This window comes from Rhipicephalus sanguineus, chromosome 1 (assembly GCF_013339695.2).
Source record: "Rhipicephalus sanguineus isolate Rsan-2018 chromosome 1, BIME_Rsan_1.4, whole genome shotgun sequence".
Taxonomy (NCBI): domain Eukaryota; kingdom Metazoa; phylum Arthropoda; class Arachnida; order Ixodida; family Ixodidae; genus Rhipicephalus; species Rhipicephalus sanguineus.
In genome coordinates this window covers 146,315,732-146,337,725 of record NC_051176.1, presented here as the reverse complement: position 1 = coordinate 146,337,725, position 21,994 = coordinate 146,315,732, and the positions used below count along the sequence as shown (strand labels likewise).

Genomic DNA, 21,994 nt, shown 5'->3' with positions numbered 1-21,994 from the left:
TTGTCACACAAACAGGGCGGCGCGATGATTGAGCAGAAGCTTCCAGGTTTATATTATGCGGACGATATCGTCTTATTTGCGGACAGTCGAGATGATATACAGCGGCTGGCGGATATATGCGGAAGGGAAGGTGAAGCTCTTGGACTAGGATTTAGTGTAACGAAGTGTGGATTCATGGTATTCAATGATCCCCGTGATCAGACGGTGTCAATACAAGGCCAAGAAATACCAAGGGTAAGCAAACACAAGTACCTTGGAGTATGGGTAAATGAGAGTGATACATACATGAAGGTACAGGAAAAAGCCTCGGCAGCAAAAGGAAATAGGAATGCTGCAATAATGAAGCACAGAGCGTTGTGGGGGTACAATAGGTACAAGGTGCTTTGAGGTCTGTAAAAGGGTGTAATGGTTCCGGGGCTTACTTTTGGGAACTCAGTGGTGTGCATGAGGGCAGAGGTGCAATTGGGAATGGATGTAAATCAAAGGACTACCCTAGCAAAAATTCCCAATAAAAAACCAATAGCCTATTGGGTTATTGACACCTATTGGTCTATTGGTTCTATAGGTCTATTGGAACTGTATTTGGCTATTGGTCTATTGGTTCTATATCAGCCTACTGGACCTATATTGGTGTATTGGTTCTCTATTAGCCAATTGGAATTATATTGGCCTATTGGTTCTGTATTTGCCTGCTGGCATTGTATTAGTTTTGTATTTGCCCACTTCTCAGCCCCATTAGAATTAGTCTTGCGCAAGTGTTTTATGGGTGTCTTGTCGTCATGCAGAAGGCCCACACTGTGGCAGCGCCCCTGCAATGATAATCACAGTGGATGAATGAGACATATGTTCAAATATATTCTCATAATCAAAACTACAAGTGCTTCTTCTGGCCCTTGATGATGTTGGCGATCTTGCGGGCCTCATCCGCACTCGAGGAAGTGCCTGAAAGATTCTGTAAATAAACAGAGCCATGAAATCAGAAAACAGTAACACATGTTTAATTAAAGTTTACCTTCAAAGCAATGTATAGAAAGTAGACGGCACAGTGAGAAATTATCTAGACCTTAATTCACTGCACATGTTCACAATGTTGCAGGAGCTGAACTATAGCAAAAAACTGAGTGAAATATTACACACCCAACTGTGGCTTATTGCGTGGAAGAAAACAGTATATCGGCAAAATTTTGCGGCAAAAAAGGAAGGAAAAGAAAGGGGCAAATTTTTTTTTTTTAAATTAAGCAGCACCTTATCCCGCTTACACGCTTGCGTCCTGTGTTTTTGAGCTGTACCCAAGAATGAACTGCAAACTCGTCCTTAAATTACAGCAAACTCAATAATCACTTACTATCTGTGACGTGCTCTTATTCACGATGGTGGTGCGACTATCATACTAGAGCGTGCCACTAAATCTCAACTTAAAGATGGCATGAAATAAATTAAGCTAGGGTAGATTCACGATGAGGCAACGGTAATATGTAAGACAGTAGTAAAGGCAGCCTAGATTCCATATCGTTGCAAGCCGAACACAGCAGTCAGGCTGCAATGAGTTGGATATAACACACGTGCTGCATGTTACGTGCTTATGCAATTAAGCCAACAACATTAATAAACCCACTCCTGCGATAGCCCTAATTGGGCTGCAGTATATAAAAATAAAAAAATATGAAATAAAAAATCGCACCAGTGCAGTACATATGCTATGCACATTTTGTATAATGAATTATCATGTGGCCTTCTGTGGTTATTGTAACATTATGTCGAACAAGTATGATAAGCCGATTGGCGCGCACTACAACACACAAACAGCATCGACTAGTGCGTTTTACTATGAGGCGATAAACGCGTTTTCGGCTTAACACGCACGTTGTAAATACTTACAAAGGACTTGCGAGACTCCAACTACACTCACGAGCAGGGCGCCTGTCCTTTACCTCTAATCTATGCTACGTTTTTTTGTGCATACTGACAAACACAAAAACAAACTGCAATAATATATGCGCTCAATCGTTCAACTTCTGAGAGCGTGTGGACTTGCAATCGAGGCGTTGCTGGTCTCGCTGTCATCAAATACCGGAGACAAAGGACGAGGGACTTGTTTTCCCGACCTTTCAGCTTCGTCCCAAGTTTGAATACAAAAAAAAGGTGATATCAAATAAATACTAAATAGGAGTAACTACCATGCCCACTCAACTCACCAAACAATCGGAGCACATGGGCCTTGTTGCTCGTCTTGCCATTATTCTTGGTGCCACTTTGTAGAGTCGAAATCGGTCGAAATCGGTCAAAATCCAAGACATTTATGGCTCAGAACGTCTCCATCTGGTGCACGCTGAACACAGTCTTCACGTTATCGTCGCGGAAGCACACTAAAGCAAACATCGTGTAAGCAGGCTTACGTGAAGCATCGAGATCACACAAAGCGCGCGCTATGGCGACAGACACAACGTTTTGGCTTAGCTTGGCCGCAGGCTGGGCTTGTCTTCGTATCGGCCGAGCGCGGATGGCGCGCCAAACGCACGGTCGGTCGCGTTTGCAGATCCACAATTCTTTCTCCTGTATCTTTACAGCACTACTTATATTGCTTAGCATAAATAGTTATAAACTTTACATATTATCCAAAGCTTATCTTAAAGCTTAGCACGTGTAAAAAAAAAATGTTCACACATGCAGCGTCGCCACGCCGCGCACTGCCGCGCACCGTCTCACTTTTTTTTTTTTTTGTTCGTCACCTGGCTGGTTCTATGCCGGTTGTGATCTCATGGCGGTTTCTTTATTATTATTCTGTGGTGTCTGTGTTGTCGATTCCTTCGCAAGTTCTTCTTTAGTGTGTTTTACTATAGTGCCCGTTTACCGCACGGCATGTACGGAGACACCGTACCGCCGTGGTCGACACGCAGCCTTTTTATATAACTCTTTTAGTCGCGTGAGTTGCTAACTGCACACGGTGTCTCACGGTGTACGATTAAGCTCAATCGGGATCAGACTTATCAAAAGTGAATTGATCCCGTCTGCAGCTTGCGTATATAGCCAATCATGATCAAGAAATTTGATCGGGATCGGGTCCGACGCGCTCAATCAGTCATAAGATGTTACAAACAGCTACCAATAGGCGGTAGCTGTTTGAACAATAAAACTCCTGTTGGCCTTATACATCTTCTGTTAGTACATTAAGAAACCAATAGGAGTACTTATTTGACCAATACAACTCCTATTGGCCCAATAAGTCACCGATAGGCAGCACCGATTTGACCAATACAACTCCTATTGGTCCAATAAGACACCAAAAGGCAGCCCCTATTTGACCAATACAACTTCTATTGGTCTAATAAGACACCATTAGGTGGTGGCTGTTGGTGTCTATTGGTACCCATAGAAGTCTTATACAACCAATACAGCTCCAATAGATGTCCTATAGAACCAATAGTGATTTCCTATTGGACCAATAGGAAATCCTATTGGCATTTTTGCTAGGGTGGGACGCCTCGCGTTGGGTGCTCACGGGAAGATGGAAGCTCAGAGCAAAATAAGGTTCGAAGAAAGGCTAAGAAATATGAAGGAGAGTAGATGGGCAGAGAAGGTGTTCCAGTGGAGAAAAAGGACTAGGAGGCTCACTAGTAAATATACGGCTGGTAGTGTAAGCAATATGTCAACAAAGAGTGTTAAGCGAAAAGTCAGAGAGGTGGAGAGGATTTACTGAACGGCAGCTATGGAGAAAAAACCGGCTTTGAGTAACTACCGAAAGGGTAAAAATGAAATAAGGAGGGAGGCATTTTACGACAGTTCAAGGGGAAGCGCTTTACTGTTTGAAGCGAGATAGGGTTGCCTTAGAACGCTAAGTTATAAAGCGAGATTCAGTAAAGAAGAGAAACAATGAACATGCTGTGGGGAAGATAAGGAAACGGCGGAGCGTGTTCTGATTGAATGTGGAGATATCTACCCAAGTGTACGTTTGGGCATGAGCCTACGTGAAGCCTTGGGTTTTAGGGACAGCAATGGAAAGCTGAACACACCCGCGATTGAAATAAGTAAGAGACAGAGAATTGGTGGCAGAAAATTAGAGAGAAAGGGCAAAAATAAATATTGGTAAAAAATAAGTACAGTCTGCTGTAAAGGGCAGAAAACTGGGCTGAGAAATTACGTTTTTTTTTTTCCTGTAGTAAGATAGATTTTATGGAAGTAGAGGCATTAAGCCAACATAAAAAAAAAAGAAAAAGGAAATAGATTTTTTTTTGTCGAGCCTGGTGGTACACTTGTCACCGGCCCGTTAAAAGGGGACACTCGTAGCATCCACCCATCCATCTGCAGCGCCACCATACCAGCTTTCGAGGTCTATTGCCTCTGCTTAACGCTTTCGCAAAGACGAAGTGAGTGCGCAGCTTGCGCCACGCTTGAGGGGTAACGTGATTTTTGTATCGTTTCGTGTTCACCACCATGCTCACCACAATATGCTTGAGCTGCGCCACGGTGGGTGATTCCGGATTAATTTCGACCACGTGGAGTTCTTTATCGCGCACTTAAATTTAAGTACGCAGGTGCTCTTGCATTTCACCCCCACCGAAACGCCACTGTTGTGGCCGGGAATCGAGCCCACGTCCTCGAGTTAAGCAGTGCGACACCTTAGCTGCGAAACTACCACAGCCGCTTATTCCGAGCCAATTCTGTACAAGTATGACTTGCAAATGAAGTAAAACAAGTAGAGGTTATGAAAAACGATTTCACTGCAGGGATCACTGTAGTAGTGTGTTTTTCTGGAGGAAATGGCACCTACATCCAGGTGCTCCGTCGTTTCCTGCGCTGCAGCTTCGCATCTGTTTGTCTGCACCATGTTGACACGTCCAGAAGGGAATGTGCAGGAAAATGTTTGACCAGCACTGGACCAGTGAAATGAATGGCAAACTGCAGCATCTCCTGAATTCGTTCAGGTGGTGCAGGCAAATCAAATGGACTTTGTTTGCTACAATAACTTCTGCTTTTACATGTGTATATCGCCTGCAAATTTGTTGCTTGGATCATCAAATGGAAGCACACCACGTTCCGGACTTGTTTTACACCAGGATTGAAAAGTTGTAACTGTGGGAATTGATGTTATGTAAAGCAGTCAGCGTGGAGCTGCATATACCACATTGCTTGGCTTTGAGACAAGCCATATCATTAATGTCATTACACGTCGTTCACTATCGCATTTTTGTCATGCATGCAAGCATGCACAGCCGCACTCAATATGACTTGCAACACGGGAGCGAATGGCCTCACAAGTTGAAAGATTGCACACGGCTTCAATTTGCACCGATTTCTGCAACTAAATTATAATTTCTTATTTGGGATTATCCCCAAGTGTAAGGAAAGCGTTTAGTTGTGGAAATATGTGATAGCGGAAATCGTGGGTGGTCTTCGAGCTCGCAAGGACACGCTCCCATGTTGCAAGTCATATTGAGCACGACTGTACATTCTCCTATATACTATACTAACGAAACAACTATGACGACTTCACGTTTGCATCGTCATTTGTGTTATTCATGTTACGATACAAATGACACGCATGTAATTAATGCACATTCATGTCATCAGCCGTCGTTCACGTTCATCACACACACATCATTTTATGCACATGTTAGTATCTGGCAAGGTAATGAAATGACCACTATGACATCATGATGGCACCTTGCTATGCATGTCATGACACACTTGACATGCATGTCATGCTATTATTCATGTCATACTTCGGGTTAACAGCGCAAAAAATAACACACGGCGGACAGAAAAAAGACGAGACAAGCACTGACTTCCAACTGAATTTTTATTGATAAGAATGCTCTAATATATACCCGGGTGAACAGAAAAACAATCGGTAACAGAAGGTGAAAACCTAAGCAAAGATACGAAATAACTATACATCAACTATCACTGGGCCTGCTACATCGACTCGCGCATCCCAAAAACAGAGTTGTCAGACAGGGAGCTCTGTTTTTTGGGATGCGCGAGTCGGCGTAGCAGGCCCAGTGATAGTTGATGTATAGTTATTTCGTATCTTTGCTTAGGTTTTCACCTTCTGTTACCGATTGTTTTTCTGTTCACCCGGGTATATATTAGAGCATTCTTGTCAATAAAAATTCAGTTGGAAGTCAGCGCTTGTCTCGTCTTTTTCCTGTCCGCCGTGTGTTATTTTTTGCGCTGTTAACCCTAAGTATGCACAACCAACTAGCCCAGTCAGCCACTTTATTCATGTCATGGTCTATAATTCATATTGGTCATGCACTAATGTCACATCATGCCAATTTTGGCTTACATCAGTTTAATAAAACTGCTGCAAGAGCACCAAGACCATGTAATGTATATCATGACATACATGAAATGCATGACATAATTTTCATGTTGTGAGCTTTCATTTACGTTTGCCATATGCTCATATAATGCCATGCTAATTTTTATGTAATATAAAATCAATGAAACCACTGTGAGAGCACCAGGACTGTGCCCTGTGTGTCATGGTGTACATCGCATGATTTCCATGTTATGGCCCATCATTTATGTTCGTCACATGCTCATGTCATGCTATGCTAATTTTGGTAGATATCAAGCTTATGAAACGGCCGTGAGCATAGGTCGACAAACTCACTCATGAGTCGACTCGCTCAGACTCAGATCGAGCCACGAGTCTGAGTGAGTCCGGGTGAGCAATATTTTGGTGAGTTGAGCCCAAGTGAGTCCGGCTGAGAAAAATTTCAGTAAATCTGAGTCTGAGTGAGTCCAGTAGCGGGAAATTTTGGCGAGTCTGAATGAGCTCCATATTTCTCTGCCGACCTATCATTCTATCTACGCAACTTCAGCATTACCATCAGCCTTGTGTTGGCTCATGTTTATACTCCCACCAACTCAAACATACATCAAAGCACTAGCGTTCATACGCCAGCTCAATTATGTAGAACAAAGGGGGGGGGGGGGCAAATCATATCACAGGAAGTTCTCGATAAAAATATCTTGTGTGGGTCACCACTTTCAATAAAAATGTCCTTACTGCACTGCAACACACTGATAATGCATATTTGAGGGTTCGAGATCAAAAGGCACCAAGTAGAGCACCAAATATGCTAGATATTGGTGTTAAAAAGTGTTGACACCATGGCCAATTATACGCTAACGGCCTCATGAGTTGACTCACTCAGACTCAGATAGAGCCGCGAGTCTGAGTGAGTCAGAGTGCGGAAAATTTTGGTGAGTCTGAGTAGGGTGGCCTAGTCTGAGTGAGCTCTAAGGGCGAAATATATTTCATGAGTGAGCTCCACATTTTTTGCTGACCTATGGCCGTGAGAGAATGAGGAACTAGGCAGGCAAGCAGGCAGGCAGACACACAGATAGGCAGATAAATAGTATGTTCAAAGTGCCTTTGGTTCACCAAGAAATGCTTTGTATTTAATAATGTGAACCGAGCTCTGGCTGCATTTTCATTATTTGGTGAACTGTAGACTTACCAGCAGTCTCCATCTCATGTAAGCCACCAGGCCAACACCCCGCATCGCACGTCTTAAGTCTTGAACACCCGAGTGTAAGCCCATCATGGCAAAGTTGTGTTTTACAGAAAGCATGTGCATTTTTTTTTAGTGTTCTCCCTAGTCTGTGAGGTGCCTTTGTGCAGGCACCGGTCAGGACAAGCAGAGTGCAGGGATACATTCTTTTGACACGTGCAACTGGTTAATCATGATTTATGTCTGCTGCTAGTGTCGCGTCATCGAACTTTCCCTCACCTGCCGTCCTGGTTTAGTTATGTTTACATGAAGATCCTTTGGTTTTGCAAAATTTGATGCCACAAATGGAATTTCATATATTGCCCAGAGTTTTACCAATGAAGTGCTAATTAAGCTTGTCTTAGAGTTGCCATTACGACATTTTCATGCACCTTTAAGTTTACACCCAACAATCATTACTTTTCAACATGTGATCCACTCCTGCACTTGACCATGGTATGTCACTGCGAGGAATTAAACAGCAGGCACTTTCACATTCCCTTATCGATAGTTTGTGAAATTGTACGTATACCAAAGCGCCGTTACAATATTCAATTTTTCTGTAAACATGTCTGCATGCATATTGCTACCCTTATTATGCCAGTCACTTGTCACATTTTTGTACTTGCTGAGCTAATCTATTTGTCAGTACAGTGCACCACATCAGCAACTCTGTCTTTTATCTGACTATATGGCTTGCAGGACATCTTTGCTACAAGGTGCCTTTTCTCTTCCCATTGCTCTTAGCATGCGGAGTGGTGGGAGGGAGATTTCATCAATGGTGGTGACATGTATGGCATGTGAATGATGGTGACAAGTGAGAGTTGAAGAGAGAGAAAAAAAAGAACACAAAACGTTAGAAAAAGCGGCTCCAAGAGCCAGTTCACCACTTTCTTCCATTCGATACGTTGCAAGCATAAGCAAATGCAGTACATGCGACATGCAAGCTTTTGGTAGCAGATGACATGGTGGTGGATGCTTGATATTTCAAACAATCACCAACTCCTTTACAATTCAGCCACTTAACCAAAGTGAAATTTTGTAGCGAATGGCCACACATTAAAAATCTGCAGTACTTGGCACCCACAATAATGTGCAACACCTGGTTATGTTCTGATACCGCGATTTGTATTGCAGTGTGCTTTTACAAAAGTATATTATGTGGTATTAAAAGCATCCCAATGAAAGCAAGGAAGCTGACAAAAACCGAAATAAACATGGTCAAGCAAGCACAAAGAACCATGCTTCAAAATGATAAGACAAAAGAAAAAAGAAATATGGATACTTGTAATAACAGTTTACATTATTTACTGAACAATAATAATTTCTTATACACAGTTTGTTGTACAAATAAATGGCACAGTAATTCCAGCACCTCACCGGCTACGTCAACTGCATCAGCTGCACACTAAAAACACATAATGTGCCATGATTACATTAACTACTCAAGTTTTGCATGCAACAAATTTGCAAAAGTAAAACTGAAACACTTCACATTTGCTGGGATAAAACAGCCTTACCAACATTCACCTGCTGGCTATTGTCAAAACATAACATTCACCTGTTCATATGCCTCAGCTCCTTGTGACTACAAATTCAAGTCTTGCCAGCAGGTCTGTTTGCCAAATTTGTGCCTTGCAAAAAGATCAACACAATTAGGCCGATGTAGCAACTGCCACCATGCAAAAATTTGAACATGTGATGATGGGAAGTCTGCCCCAATATGGAAAAAGCATCAATTCCTATCATGTCCAGCAAGATGGCCACCACTATACAATGCAAGCCTTCAGTTGGTAACCCATGTTAATGGGGAGATCACTATAGCCTCTTACCACAGAGTATTTCAACAGGTACAAAGGGAAATATTTTCTGGTGTTTCTTACTTCAAATGTGCGCTAAATATTATAACAAAATTTCACTATGCGCACTTTCCCCAACAGTGAAAGAGGCCTACAATGTTTTCTCAGCATGCCACTAGCTTGTCACACCACATTCAAGGCATAAAAGCCATCACAGTCATCAGATTGGAAACGGTACTTGCTCAAGCAGTTTCCTAGCTAGGTGATGCACATAATGAAGAGTCTTCTCGCACTAACACAACATTGCCAGTCACCCTACTTATGATGGCATGCCGTTGGTTAGTGTCCATAGACTCCCAAGCATTGTTAAGTGCATTCTCAGCAAGACGATCATACTCTTTTCTCTCCCTTTGGCCAGACACATCTTCATGCTTGGTGAAGACAGTTAGAATGTACGTCACGTTTTTGTACAAAGCATTTTCTTGGTCACACAAGGGGTGCAGCATCATTGCTGCATCAGGGTTCCACTGTTCTAGGTGTGACGCAACTATTATATGTCGTCTCCGCATCTCTACCACTTCTTTGCACCGATTCTCAATAATGTGCCTTGCAACATCTTCGGACACTGACAACTCATCAGCAGCAATAGTTCCATAATCTCCACCATCATCAAAAGTGTACGACAAGGCAGTTGCTACCTGTTGGGAAAGACATGTTGCAAAACGTTCATTTTTAACAGATGCGAGAAACGTGATCACAGCTGGACCTGAGTAGACACCAGTGTCATTAATCATGTCCATAACAGAGCTACGTATGATCTGCCAATTATATTCAGGCTGTGCTACAAAAGTGTCCTTCAGCTTACGAAGATGTTCTCGCAATGTTCCTAGGCGCCTATCAGCCAATGACACATGCATTGGTTGTTCACTGAACAGGTACTGCACAATTAGTATGAGCGCACAGACAACAGAAATTACACAAAAATAATAGAGTGCCTTCTGGTTCTGCAGTGGTGGCTCTTTCTTGCGTCTAGGTGGTGAAGGAGTTCTGGGGATAGACAGCCTCCTCTTATAGGCTGTGAGGTCAGGATATATTGGCTTCGTATGACTTGGTTTGAATGCCTAGAAGAGAATTTTTTAAAACGGATTTTTCAATTGCACGTATCTCAGCAAGAATATACTGAGTGTCCAAAGTTAAGCTTTCTGATTTTGTTAAAATTCAGCATTGAGAAGAATGTGAAAACCACCTTTGCAGATAAGTTATGTATCCAGGGGGTCACAAAGTGAGACAATAATTATCACTGTCAGCCACCCAATTAACTAGGATTGCATAATGAACTTTTTAACGGTTGCAGCAAACGGGCCTGTCTGTATTGAAACGTTGGGGGCTGTCGCGTTTCTACACAGTTCCACTTGGAAGAATTGTTCTAGCACGTCTGTGCTCCGAGATATCCCGCTTCAAAGTTTAATTGCGGTTTGCATGATTACGCATGCAAGACAGTGAGCACTGGCGCAAAGCTCCTCCCCGATGTGCCACGGCAGTTGCGTGCGCCATTTAATCTGACCACGGGTCGAAGGCTCAGGCAAAGATGATAACGGTTACAGTGATGCTACCGAGGACTTCTGATTTGGAGCAATTTTTGGAGCAGCAAAATTTCCGTTTTGGAGCACTTTGGAGCAGCAAAATTTTCATCTTGGAGCACTTTGGAGCAGATAATTTTGCATCTGGGAGCATATGGAGCAGCGAATTTTACATCCTGGAGTGCAATACAGAAGCATATTGCATTAAAGGGGTCATGAACCACTTTTCCAAGTAATGATCTAATGACGTTAGTATAGGAGTTTACTGCCTCCCGAATCGATTGCCGCAAAAATTTCTAGAATCCGTCAAGAATCAGCGGAGTTACGGGGGTTTGGCGCACGCTCTCAGCGCTTTCTCTCTTTTCTCGTGCCGACGAGCGCACTGGAAGCTAGACAGGGAGGGATGGCACGGGGGTAAGAAGTCACGTCAGCGCGCGTCATGAAACGCGATCGCTCTCCCGCTGTGATTCGCATGCGCGAGTGCGGCTACCGTGTAAAAATAGCAGACTGAGAAGTAAGCGCGCGGGCAAGTGGCGGCACCCCGTGGCAAGAAGCGCATCTCATTCGGCTATCGGCCAATAAGCATGCTATGTCTCCGCGACGTACGCATGCAGACGCCCCGCCCACCGACGAGAGTGAGAACAGGCCTCTGTTTGAAAAGAGGGCGCCTGAGGAAACGGCAAATTCGCGCTCCGCTTGTGGGGTTTACGCGACGCGCACGACTGTAATATTTTGCAGAGCAGTTCATAGCCGTGCCAGCTTTCCGCAGGTTGTGTTTTTTCAAGCCCAAGAGGTGCTTCATGACCCCTTTAACATTCAAGCACCTGAGTATTATTATGGGGCTCTTATGAAGGCTAGAAATATTTCGATTCATTGCAAATCTCATGGAAAAAATCATCTCAGGAGCATAGGCGTGCGCACAGGGGGGGGGGGAGCCCCCCCTAATCACCTAAGAGGGTGATTAGGGGGGGGGGCTTAACCGCGCTCCCCTTAACCCTCCCCTTGTGATTTCTTTGCGCGAAATTTCCACATCCGTGGCCTCTGAAAGAACCTAAGAGGGGGGGGCGCAAAATCTGCCCCGTACATTGACCCTTGCGACAGCAATTATATGGACACTCTCGGCGGATTTTTGCCGTCGCCGTTGCTGTAATTTTCCGTATAAAGTCTAAATTATTAACATCACCACGCGCATTCTAGCCGCGGGTAAAAGCTCGCGAGCGCTGGCGACGAACGCGGCTGAAGCGCAGATTAAACTAGCCGGCCGTCTGTCTCCGCCGCACGGACAACGCATGAGATAACATCTTCCCGCGTGCGGGCCTGCCGTCGATTGCTCATCAAACAAAGAGGAAACGCCCCACCCGTCTTTCGTAAGGAGCATGAAGGGACGCCAGCGGAGCGGAAGGGGGGGGGGGGCGCATCGTTCAAAGGGCGCAGTCGCTTGCGCGCGCGCTATCTCGAGTCATCAGGAGACGGCTCGTAAACTTGCTGTGCCTTCAACGCTTACTTCGCGTTTAGAGAACTCAGAGTAAGAAAACGCTTCGGTTCCTGGAGGGGCCATATTCGCTTAAACCAGCGTTTTGTTGAGTTACGCGAGATCGGATCCAAAAGAGTTAGCTGCTAGTCTTACTTCGTTTCACAATACAATTTTTTGGTATCGCATTCATTGCTTCGCTCATAAGCGAAACTGGGTTTTTTTAACCGTTAGCTATTGACCCCCGAAAGCGAGGGGCGGACGTGTAACATGGCGTAGCCGCTTCACTGTGGGCCGTCAGCGACGGGCCCGCTACTGACAGCTGCGCATTTGCGGCTGCTCCGACCAGGAGATATGATTTTACTAATGAGATGACATTTTTAAAAAAGCAAGCAAAAAATTCGTATTGGAACCCTAGCACGTGAGCTCGAAAGGGCAGGGCCTTTTAGGGGGTATTTACCGCAGAGTGATTACAAACTCGGACGTGCTGGCGGAAGGAATTACGAAAAAGCTGTTCTGGATGAAGATCCATAGATAAAGTATATCTGAGGAAAAGTGTCAACGCGTTTCCACCGTTCACGTACTCTTCCATAAACGCGAAGCAAGGAAAATTCGATATTGTCCCATATATCTACTGCGAGCGATCCCAGATTTCATTCCGCGATGTCCGGAAACAGAAGTGACAGACATTTTAGCGGCACTCATGTAGTTATTACTGAACATTGCTTTCCTTACGTGCCATGCGACGCTTGAAACGAGCTATCAGCAGCGTTTCTGGAACAGACGACGTCCGCCGATGAATCGCCGTCGCACTTTCTCGCTACTGATAGGCCTAAACGTCACGAGCCTCTGCGGAGAGCGCGTTTTGCTGTCGAGCCGACTTGCAGAACAGAAGCTGCGTCGGCACCGTGCATGGCATCGTGGCTTACTCGGAACGCACGCGCGAGCGCTATTTATTCAGCGGAATAATTCTTGGTCCATGATTGCGACTTTATTGGCAGCCCCAAGATCGAGCTGCACATGTTCTGACGCGCTGGCGGTGCAATTGCCGGTGATAGACGCCCCCAAACCCAAGACTTTGGCGCAGCTTGGCGCAAATTTCGTCGATATTATCAGGATGGCGCAGTAATTGCAATTTGGCGCACTTTGGCGCAGTTGGCGCAGGAGTGGAGTCACTGCGGTTACCCTTTTGCTACCGGCTGCTCGCAACTGCCACGGCACATCGGGGAAGAACATTGTGTCGATCCTCACCGTCTTACATGCATAATCATACAAACCGCAATTAAACTTTGCAGCGGGATATCTCGGGGCACAGACATGCTAGAACAATTCTTCCAAGTGGAACTGTGTAGAAACGCGACTGCCCCCAACTTTTCAATACAAACATGACCGTTTGCTGCAACCGTTAAAAAGTTCATTATGCAATCTTAGTTAATTGGGCGGCTGACAGCGATAATTATTGTCTCACTTTGTGTCCCCCTGGATACATAACTTATCTGCAAAGGTGATTTTCACATTCTTCTCAGTGCTTAATTTTAACAAAATCAGAAAGCTTAGCTTTGAACACCTGGTACACGTGCACCATGTTCACAGAAAAACATGCATATATAAAGCATGTCACAGCATGCACAGATATTTATTAAAATCAAGCAGTTTGACACTAAAAGCTTTTAAACTGAATTTCGACGAGCGCAATAGTGGTGTCGTGGACCCGAGGTTGGGTTGGTCCCATTTGACGTATTACAACCTGCTAGCAACTCAAATAATGCAACATTTTTTTACACAGAATGGTAGACAATGTCTCTGACTTCAATCATAGAGACTTAAAAAAAAATTAAAAATGGCCTGGAGAAAAGAATTTTCAAACTGCCAATTTTGATAAACCACATATGTTTCACCACAATCTTAAAATACAACAGTGTGTGGAAAACCCACGAAAATTATCTCCAAAGAAAGGGTAATACCAAACTCAATATTCACTGAGTTTTGTTATCCTCAGTTTAACTTGTCTGCAGGAATGAATTCTTGAAATAGAGGTATTCTGTGCAGTTTCCCACATTTGTGATTTTTTTCGCTCAAAAGTCCTTCCACAGCAAAGGGAAATAAAATACTCATAAGATTGAATTTCACTTGTTCTTTGTTGGAAATAAATGTTGTGACCAAGAAGTGCACCTATTTTTCGCTAGGTGCACTCAAAGTTCAGAAATTGAGAAATTTGTAGAAAGGCATTTCTGTTGAGGCCGAAATTAGCGTATTTTTTTTTAGGTGAACAAATTTTTCTTTTCACTATACTAACCATGAAATCATTGTCCTGGGTCTAAAACCTGCACCTAGAGTAAATTTCATCCAAAAAGGGAATGGTGACCTCATGTTTGTTCTTATATGGACACACCCAACCATTTATCTATGACCTCCCACAATACACGGCAAATTCGGCTTCCATGTCGCCCCTCCCGAGCATCGTCTGGGTCAGAACCTCAAGCTCTGGAACAACATGCAAGCTTACACTGCCATCTATTTGTAGAAAGCAAAACCTTATGGCAAAGAACGCACATCATTCTGAAGTAATCATTTACGAGGCACTGTATGTTTGTGTTTGCAGCTGGGCAAAATGGTAGCAACAGGCTAAGTTGTATTGCGAGGTGGTTAGGTATGGACATTATTGTAAAGTGAATCCATCAAGGGGTGGAAAGTGCGATCTACCTGCTCATCTTCATTAGCTCAATCGAATAATATTCTCTGTTGTAATGGCCTTGAGAGATTTTTTTAAACTGTACGTAGCTCTTGCCTGTCTGCTCCTATGGCCACTAAAAATTATAATGGTAACTAGAATATAGATTTACAGCATCTGCCAGCTTGTTTTTCTCCGAAAGACCATAAAAATGGCACCTTCATGCATGCACAGCACAAATTATGCGATTTTTGTTGAAATGTAGCAGGTTTCACTTCGGATCCCTTCAAGCTCTGATATTACCCTGGAGTGGTGTCTTGGTCCAATTACTATGTAGATGGAGACACTTACATGTGACTCTTGCTCCAATGGCTCCTCAATGTTAGCATCTGTAGATACGTGCTCAGCCCTGTCTGTCTGGTCTTCAGCATCATCACAAGAATCGGTTATATCAGCATCGTGATGACTACTCCTTCTGTCATGGATCCCTCGCCTCACCAAATGTTCCTCATGCTGCTGCCTCGAACTCATTGCTCCCCTGGATGAAGGTGCAAATGAGATATTGTGTAGCAAACAGAACTTAAATCTTGTAATAAATAAAGTGTATGGGGGCTATTAGACAGGCTACAACATTGTCATTATTTTCATTGTAAGCCTTGTGAAATTCAGGGCTTTCTCAGAGATCAATGACTAGTGTCCTGCATCAAGTGAACCTGTAAATTTACAATTCCCCTCCCACAAACTGCTTATTTTGCAGTGTTTACACAAATTCAGTAAAAGGTTAATTCAAATGTGCAAGAATATGCTATATTATGGATCAGCTTTAAATCCATTAATAAAAATATTTTAAAAGAAATGTCATGTGACGATTTATTAATAAAGCACTGACGACTTGTGCAGTCGAAGTAGCGCCGGTCCAACAGTAACACAGATCATGCGCACAGCAACAGACGCCCGAGCGTAGCTTCTTCCTCTTCTTCACTACACAATATATAAGCAGTAACTTTTAAGGAGTATTGACACAATATTTTGTAGTTTCCTTTTCTTTCTCTCGTTTTTAGCAATAACTGAAGGACTGGGACTTCAGAAACATAGAATACTTCAAGCCTGAGGTCTTGATGAATAATTGAACATAACTTCTACAGTAGGTCTCGGTCTTATTTCCAGAGGTTATACCATATCATGACATCATGACCCAGAAGGTAACACATGAAAGCAGCACACCACATCATTCTGGCCATCGCTCTAGCTTGCTCGATAGCGTCAGATGCTGCCATTTGTTGTGCGGAGTAATGTAGCAGCATAGCACATGACCGAGCAAGCCAGTGTGAGCATCAAAATGCCGCAATCTCCTCTCCTCACATGATAAACTAGTGGGTAATGATGCCACAATACAGTATAACTGGAAACAAAATTTAAACTGGCTGTAGAAAAGCTGCTAAGCCATTCAAGGGGCTGCGAGGCTTGGCTGCATTTCTGAGGACCAGACCTTTAACGCTGAAAATAAATAGTCGAAATAAATAGACCTGTACCCCCTTAACTAGTGCAAGGTCAAATTTCTAAGGTAATAACATCACAAATACCAGAAATGTAGAAGAAACTGTGAAATTCTTTCCATCTAGCTAGCTGCAGACACACAAGCTATGAGTGCACTTTACTGTGCATATGATGTTCATTAGTGAGTCTGCAGCTTGTGAAGCATATCTTGAAAGCACAAGACTTCAGAGCAGCCTGTGAATGCCGCTTGTGAAGGCCTGGGACTACCAGGGTGGTGATACTTATGGTGAATTCCATTGGCGGATTCGGAGTGGCCGACGAACTCTTCGCTGGAGCACTCCACTCCGTGGAGAGCATCCGAAGGAAATCTGCCAATGGAACACAAGCGCCCTCGTCAGAGCAAACGGTAGGGGGCACTAGCGCACACCTGCTTCGCAAGCGCCCAGCATTTCTCGCGGTTCGCGCCGTTTTCGCCTTCATGGGCGCCAGCGGAGAGAACAGGCGCGGTCGGACAGCACATTTCATCGCACACGCGGTACGCCACGCTCTGCACACGCGCGGGGAGCTTGCGACTTCCGGTCGAATCCGCCGCTTTTCGCGGAGTAGAGAGAGCTGCTCCGTGGAGTGGATCTGGCGCCGGAGCTGCTCCAGATCTGCCAATGAAACATACAGGGAGCACTCTCAATCAGCCAATGGAACAGACTTGCTCCGAATGGAGCAGAAAAACTGCTACCGGAAGTGCTCCGAATCGGCCAATGGAATTCACGATTAATCTTTTGCAAGATTTGAATAGATTAGCGCAGGGTGCATTCGGCTGTCTCTGGGCCACAGCGGTCTAACAATGTGCCAACTGTGCTAAGACAATGTGAGAGAAACAATGTCACTGACAGATGCTGATGATTTCAGCGGCTGCCTTGTCAAATCTTGTAAAGCACAGACTGTGAAGCACATCTTGAATACAAGGTTCAAATTTTGGAACCTTGCAGTTGTAGTACTGTGTTGTAGCCTGTGCGCTTCAAGCCGGAATGTTCATTGAAATGTTAAGCAATAAACTCGTTTTCATACCCCCTTCCCTTCTTAGTGTCCATCTGGCCTGGGAGAGGGTATTGTTAGCGGGAAGGAGTAGGGAATGAATCAGAGAGGCTAGTGCCAGGGCACAAGAGCAATGCATCGTGCCTAAACTGGTTGACGAATGCTCTGACATCACTAACTGGAAATCCCTGAACAATTTCTCCACACGTGGAGAAATAGCCAATTCATCCCCATATGGAGCAATGGCGTCATGGCACCTGTTGCACCGACACATGTGCTACTTGGTTGCAGTGGAATTGCTCCAGCTACCAGTGACAGCATGACATCAAGCCCAGCAGCTCCCTGAGCACTGATCTGGTGTTCAGTAGCCTTCGTGAGCACAACCGAAAAACATCCCTCTCTGTGCCTTCCAAAGCATCAACAAAACAGAAAATGACTAGATTATTTACAACAGATCAGGCAATTGAAATGGTGGTGCCCAAGCGAACTTCCAAATACCAGAAAGTCAAAGAGAGAAAACAGTGCAGTGCAAAAGCAGAATGTTGCAGCAATGTCACCAAACAGTAGGAAGAGAGGGAGCATGAACTGCAACAAATGAAAGATTACAGCTGACACGATGCCACCATGACTATTGAGAAAGCGGGTGTGATGCTACCACAGAGATGTGCTTCACAATAGCATTTACGGAAGTTCCAGGTAAATGTTTAATAAACCATTTTATTGAGGACCTATTCAAGTTGCAGCAGTGTGTGCAACCTCTTATTGTCACACATCCTAATAGTCACACAAGATATTGCTTACTTTGACAATCACCTCCAATGGTTTGAACACAAATGATTTCTTTCAACACTGTGTGCTTTTCTGTGCAACAAGCCCATTATTTTCCTGTTATGATTGCAAGCTTCCTGGCATCTTGATATTAAGTTGTCCTAGCCAATGCTGCTTTAACCCAAGTCCTCAGAGAAATACGGAGTCCTCCATATTTGTCTGAAGACATAAAGGAGTGCCAGGCATTGACAAATACTGGACGGCTCCAGATTAACTTATACCACCAGAGCTTATTTAATATGTGACTAAATCAAAGTACAGTAAACTGTAATGGTTTACGGACCACACAAGCATGTAGCCAACAGCCTCTTCACGACATTTCTGCTACGCCAGAGGCAATCGACAACAGTGCTACGCCCAAGGCGCATCCATCCCTTGATCGATAGCCTTTCTATTTCCTCAATGGGCACAAATATTGTCTAGTTTTCTCAATTACAATGCAACGTGCTCCTCGGCAGTCATGACTACGTGTGATTCTCCCTCTCAAGCAGTATATTAATATAACTGCTATCAGTCGCAACCCTTCACACATACTAATATCTACCCAACAGCACACCACTCAAGGCGCACCATGATTGCTGTGATTCTGCTATCATAGTAAAAGTGTGACAGTCTTCCTGCATATTAGCGCTATGCGTAAAAACAATGAACTAACAATGCGCTGCATGGCAGTAGACAATTGATATGTCAATGAATAAAATGGTGCATTCTCGACCTAGCGCTGCAGTAGACAGTAAGTGGCACACTGCTAGGTGGCATGGTCAGGCATTATAGCACACGCTCACGTGGTCTGTAAACTTTTGTGGTTGACTGTACATTTGTGCTTTAACCCTTTCGCTACCGTAAAAAAAGAAGAAAATTGTACCAACTATTGGCCAAAAATTTTTTCGCTGAACTTTTAGAGCTTTTTTTTTTCTGAATAAAACGGCACCAGTCTTTCAATCCAATGCGGCTCCTTTATTTCAATAACTGTGTAAAAAAAGATAACTGAAAGATGGCTTCACCATATGGCAGTACAACGAAAGATGGCTATAAAATGAAAGCCGAGACACAAATGGTACAACATGGACAAGTATGGCCATCTAGCGTCAAGAAACACAACTAGGACGAGTGTAGTCACCATTGGTTCCACGTGGGACCAATTTTTGTTGATATCGAGTATAGTCGTCATCGGTCATTTTGGTACAAAATCTCACGACTATACTCGTCAATGGGAGCGAAAAGGTTAAAGGCCTCTAAACCACCCAGCGGTAGAAATTTAGTTGTGGTGTTGCGGTTGTGCATGAGTCTGCAACCAACACGTAGACGTGAAAATTGGCAATGTTGATCATGACAGCATTCTGAACTCCATGTGCATGTTTACTTGAAATGATAAAAAAAAATATCGGAAGTGGTTTAGAGACCCTCTAACACATCACCAATAAACATTATGGAATGTGATACACTCAATTAAATTTTTTTTTTTATATTCGGCAGATCCCACGCCTCATGGGAATCAGTTCCATGCGAAGCAATCGGCGAGCAGTTGTTTATGCTGCATTTGTTGGCTTTGAGCCAAGCGTCACGAGGTGGATCGACATATTTTTGTCAACGTAGTAGTTGTGCACACATCGTGGCCTCACCAGGCACGTCGGCTACACCGGCATTAAAAGGTAACTTATGGTCTTGTGTAACGTCAGCACTCACTTTAGAGTACACAAGGCAGTATTGTTGAAATGAAGTGCACTTTATGGTGTGATGATGTGAATATCATATGTAACTTTCGTTCGCGCATTTCTTCATGGTCAAGCAACACTTGAATATAGCTTGCTGAATCATAGCAATACAAATGTAATGTTTATTAGTATACTTCTATAAAAGCGGAGCCAACACTGGAACCACAACTGATGTTAACCCGTCATGATGCCTGTCTCATAGAAGTACATATGTAATGTTCATTGCTTTCTTATAAAATTAGATAGCCAGCACTGCAACCACAGTTGACGTTGTACCGACATTACCCCTGCACAGGGTCTTTTTTCCAAAGCAGTTTCGAGGCGTGGCGTGGTTCTGCAGTGGAATACCTCACTGCCACGCAGAATGCTTGGGTTCAATTCCTACTGGGATCTTGATTTGTGCCTCGCATTCGTTAGGTCAACGCTGCCTATGTCAGTTTTTCTTTCCACTCTCTCACCTAAATTACAATGTCTGTTCTCGCAGTTCCTGAGAAGATATAAACTGTCAAATTACAAGTGGCGCATGCCCGCTTACCGTAGCCTGTGGTAACGGGTATGTGCCACACGTGTCTGGAGGGAAGGGCTTGACGATGTACGCAACAGGATTTTGACGTTATTCATGTCATGACCAGACAGTCATATTCGTCAAACCCTCTTACCCTCCCATGCCATTTTTGGTCTACACCAAGCTGAGGAGGCGACCACGAGAGCACCCAGGCGTAGGCGGCTAGATAGACAGATAGATAGAAACGCTCAAAGTGTCTTGGGTTTGCTAAGAAATGCTTCGCATTTAATAAAACGTTCACTTTGAAGACTTAATCTATCCGATACATTTTGCTGGCTTGTCAAGAATAAAAGCACTCTGCTGCTTTCCTCACCTAATGTGTCAAGCTTTACGGAGTATCAGATGGCCATGATGGCACTAGTTGGGAGGTGGATGCACATTTATATTTTGCTTCCTAGCCAAGCTTAAAATACATTTGCAGCTGCACAACTTTCAATCACATTTGTATTTTCATTATCACAGTTACATCTAGCAGATACAGTTACATGACGGAAATCGAGATGGTATACGACTGCATACAAAAACTAAGCGCACAGCTGTGTTTTTCCGAATTTTCCCGCGTCAGCCACTAAAGTGCCAGAAACCTACTCATCAAAGCCATCGATAAGCGTTCCGACATACGCGAACATTTTCACCACTGTTACACGACTGCCATGTAGCACTGCATTGCGGTATTTCCACAATGATCACTTTCTTTGAAAGCAATCTCAACTTGGCGAGAACTGGTAAAATACGTTTCATAAAGACAAAGGATACGGAACGCTACGCACATCCCAGTGAGTTAATAATTTTCAACAAGCTCAAGCGGTTCGTGTTTTCTCCACACGACGAAGGTGAGATTTAGGGACACGGCGTACTCAGATCAAACGGCTGCTAAAACGGTCTATATCTTTAAATGCCCACCGTACTTGCTATGATCCGCAGACATACACCTGTCGGAAACGTTAACCCAATAAAAAATATGGTTGCGACGCTTTTCAAAGAAGCAGCGTTGTTGTAAGAACTGTTTTTTTACTACCTCAAGAAGATAAGAATGGAATGAAACAAACCTTTGCGCTTTAAATATAGTCGCTCTCGCTCCAGCATCAGTTTACTTCTTTAGAACAAATGGCTTCAATTGTATTGGTTTGGATTGTGTTGACACGATTTCGGCTATTTCGACTATGTAATCGTAGGCTTTGCTCATAAAGTTTTTGCTAGTTTGACAATATTTTGCCATAATTTTGCATACATTACCACACTTTACAGAACCTAGTATGCTAAAAACAATTGTAAAAGAATATGGTTTGTTTAAAATTCGTTTGAAGCGTATGTCAGTTTTGTGGCTACCGCGT

General features: G+C 43.8%; 1 protein-coding gene across 1 annotated transcript; it reads right to left on the bottom strand.

Annotated features, from left to right (window-relative positions):
- Positions 1-8,784: 8,784 nt before the first annotated feature.
- LOC119399702 (torsin-1A-interacting protein 2) lies at positions 8,785-21,804 on the bottom strand. The gene is made up of 3 exons (XM_037666542.2): positions 21,710-21,804; positions 15,375-15,561; positions 8,785-10,422 (listed from the first exon to the last, which is right to left on the bottom strand). Exons 2-3 carry the CDS (start codon positions 15,552-15,554, stop codon positions 9,556-9,558), a joined length of 1,047 nt encoding a protein of 348 aa, XP_037522470.1. The 5' UTR covers positions 15,555-15,561; positions 21,710-21,804; the 3' UTR covers positions 8,785-9,555.
- Between the last annotated feature and the right edge of the window lie 190 nt (positions 21,805-21,994).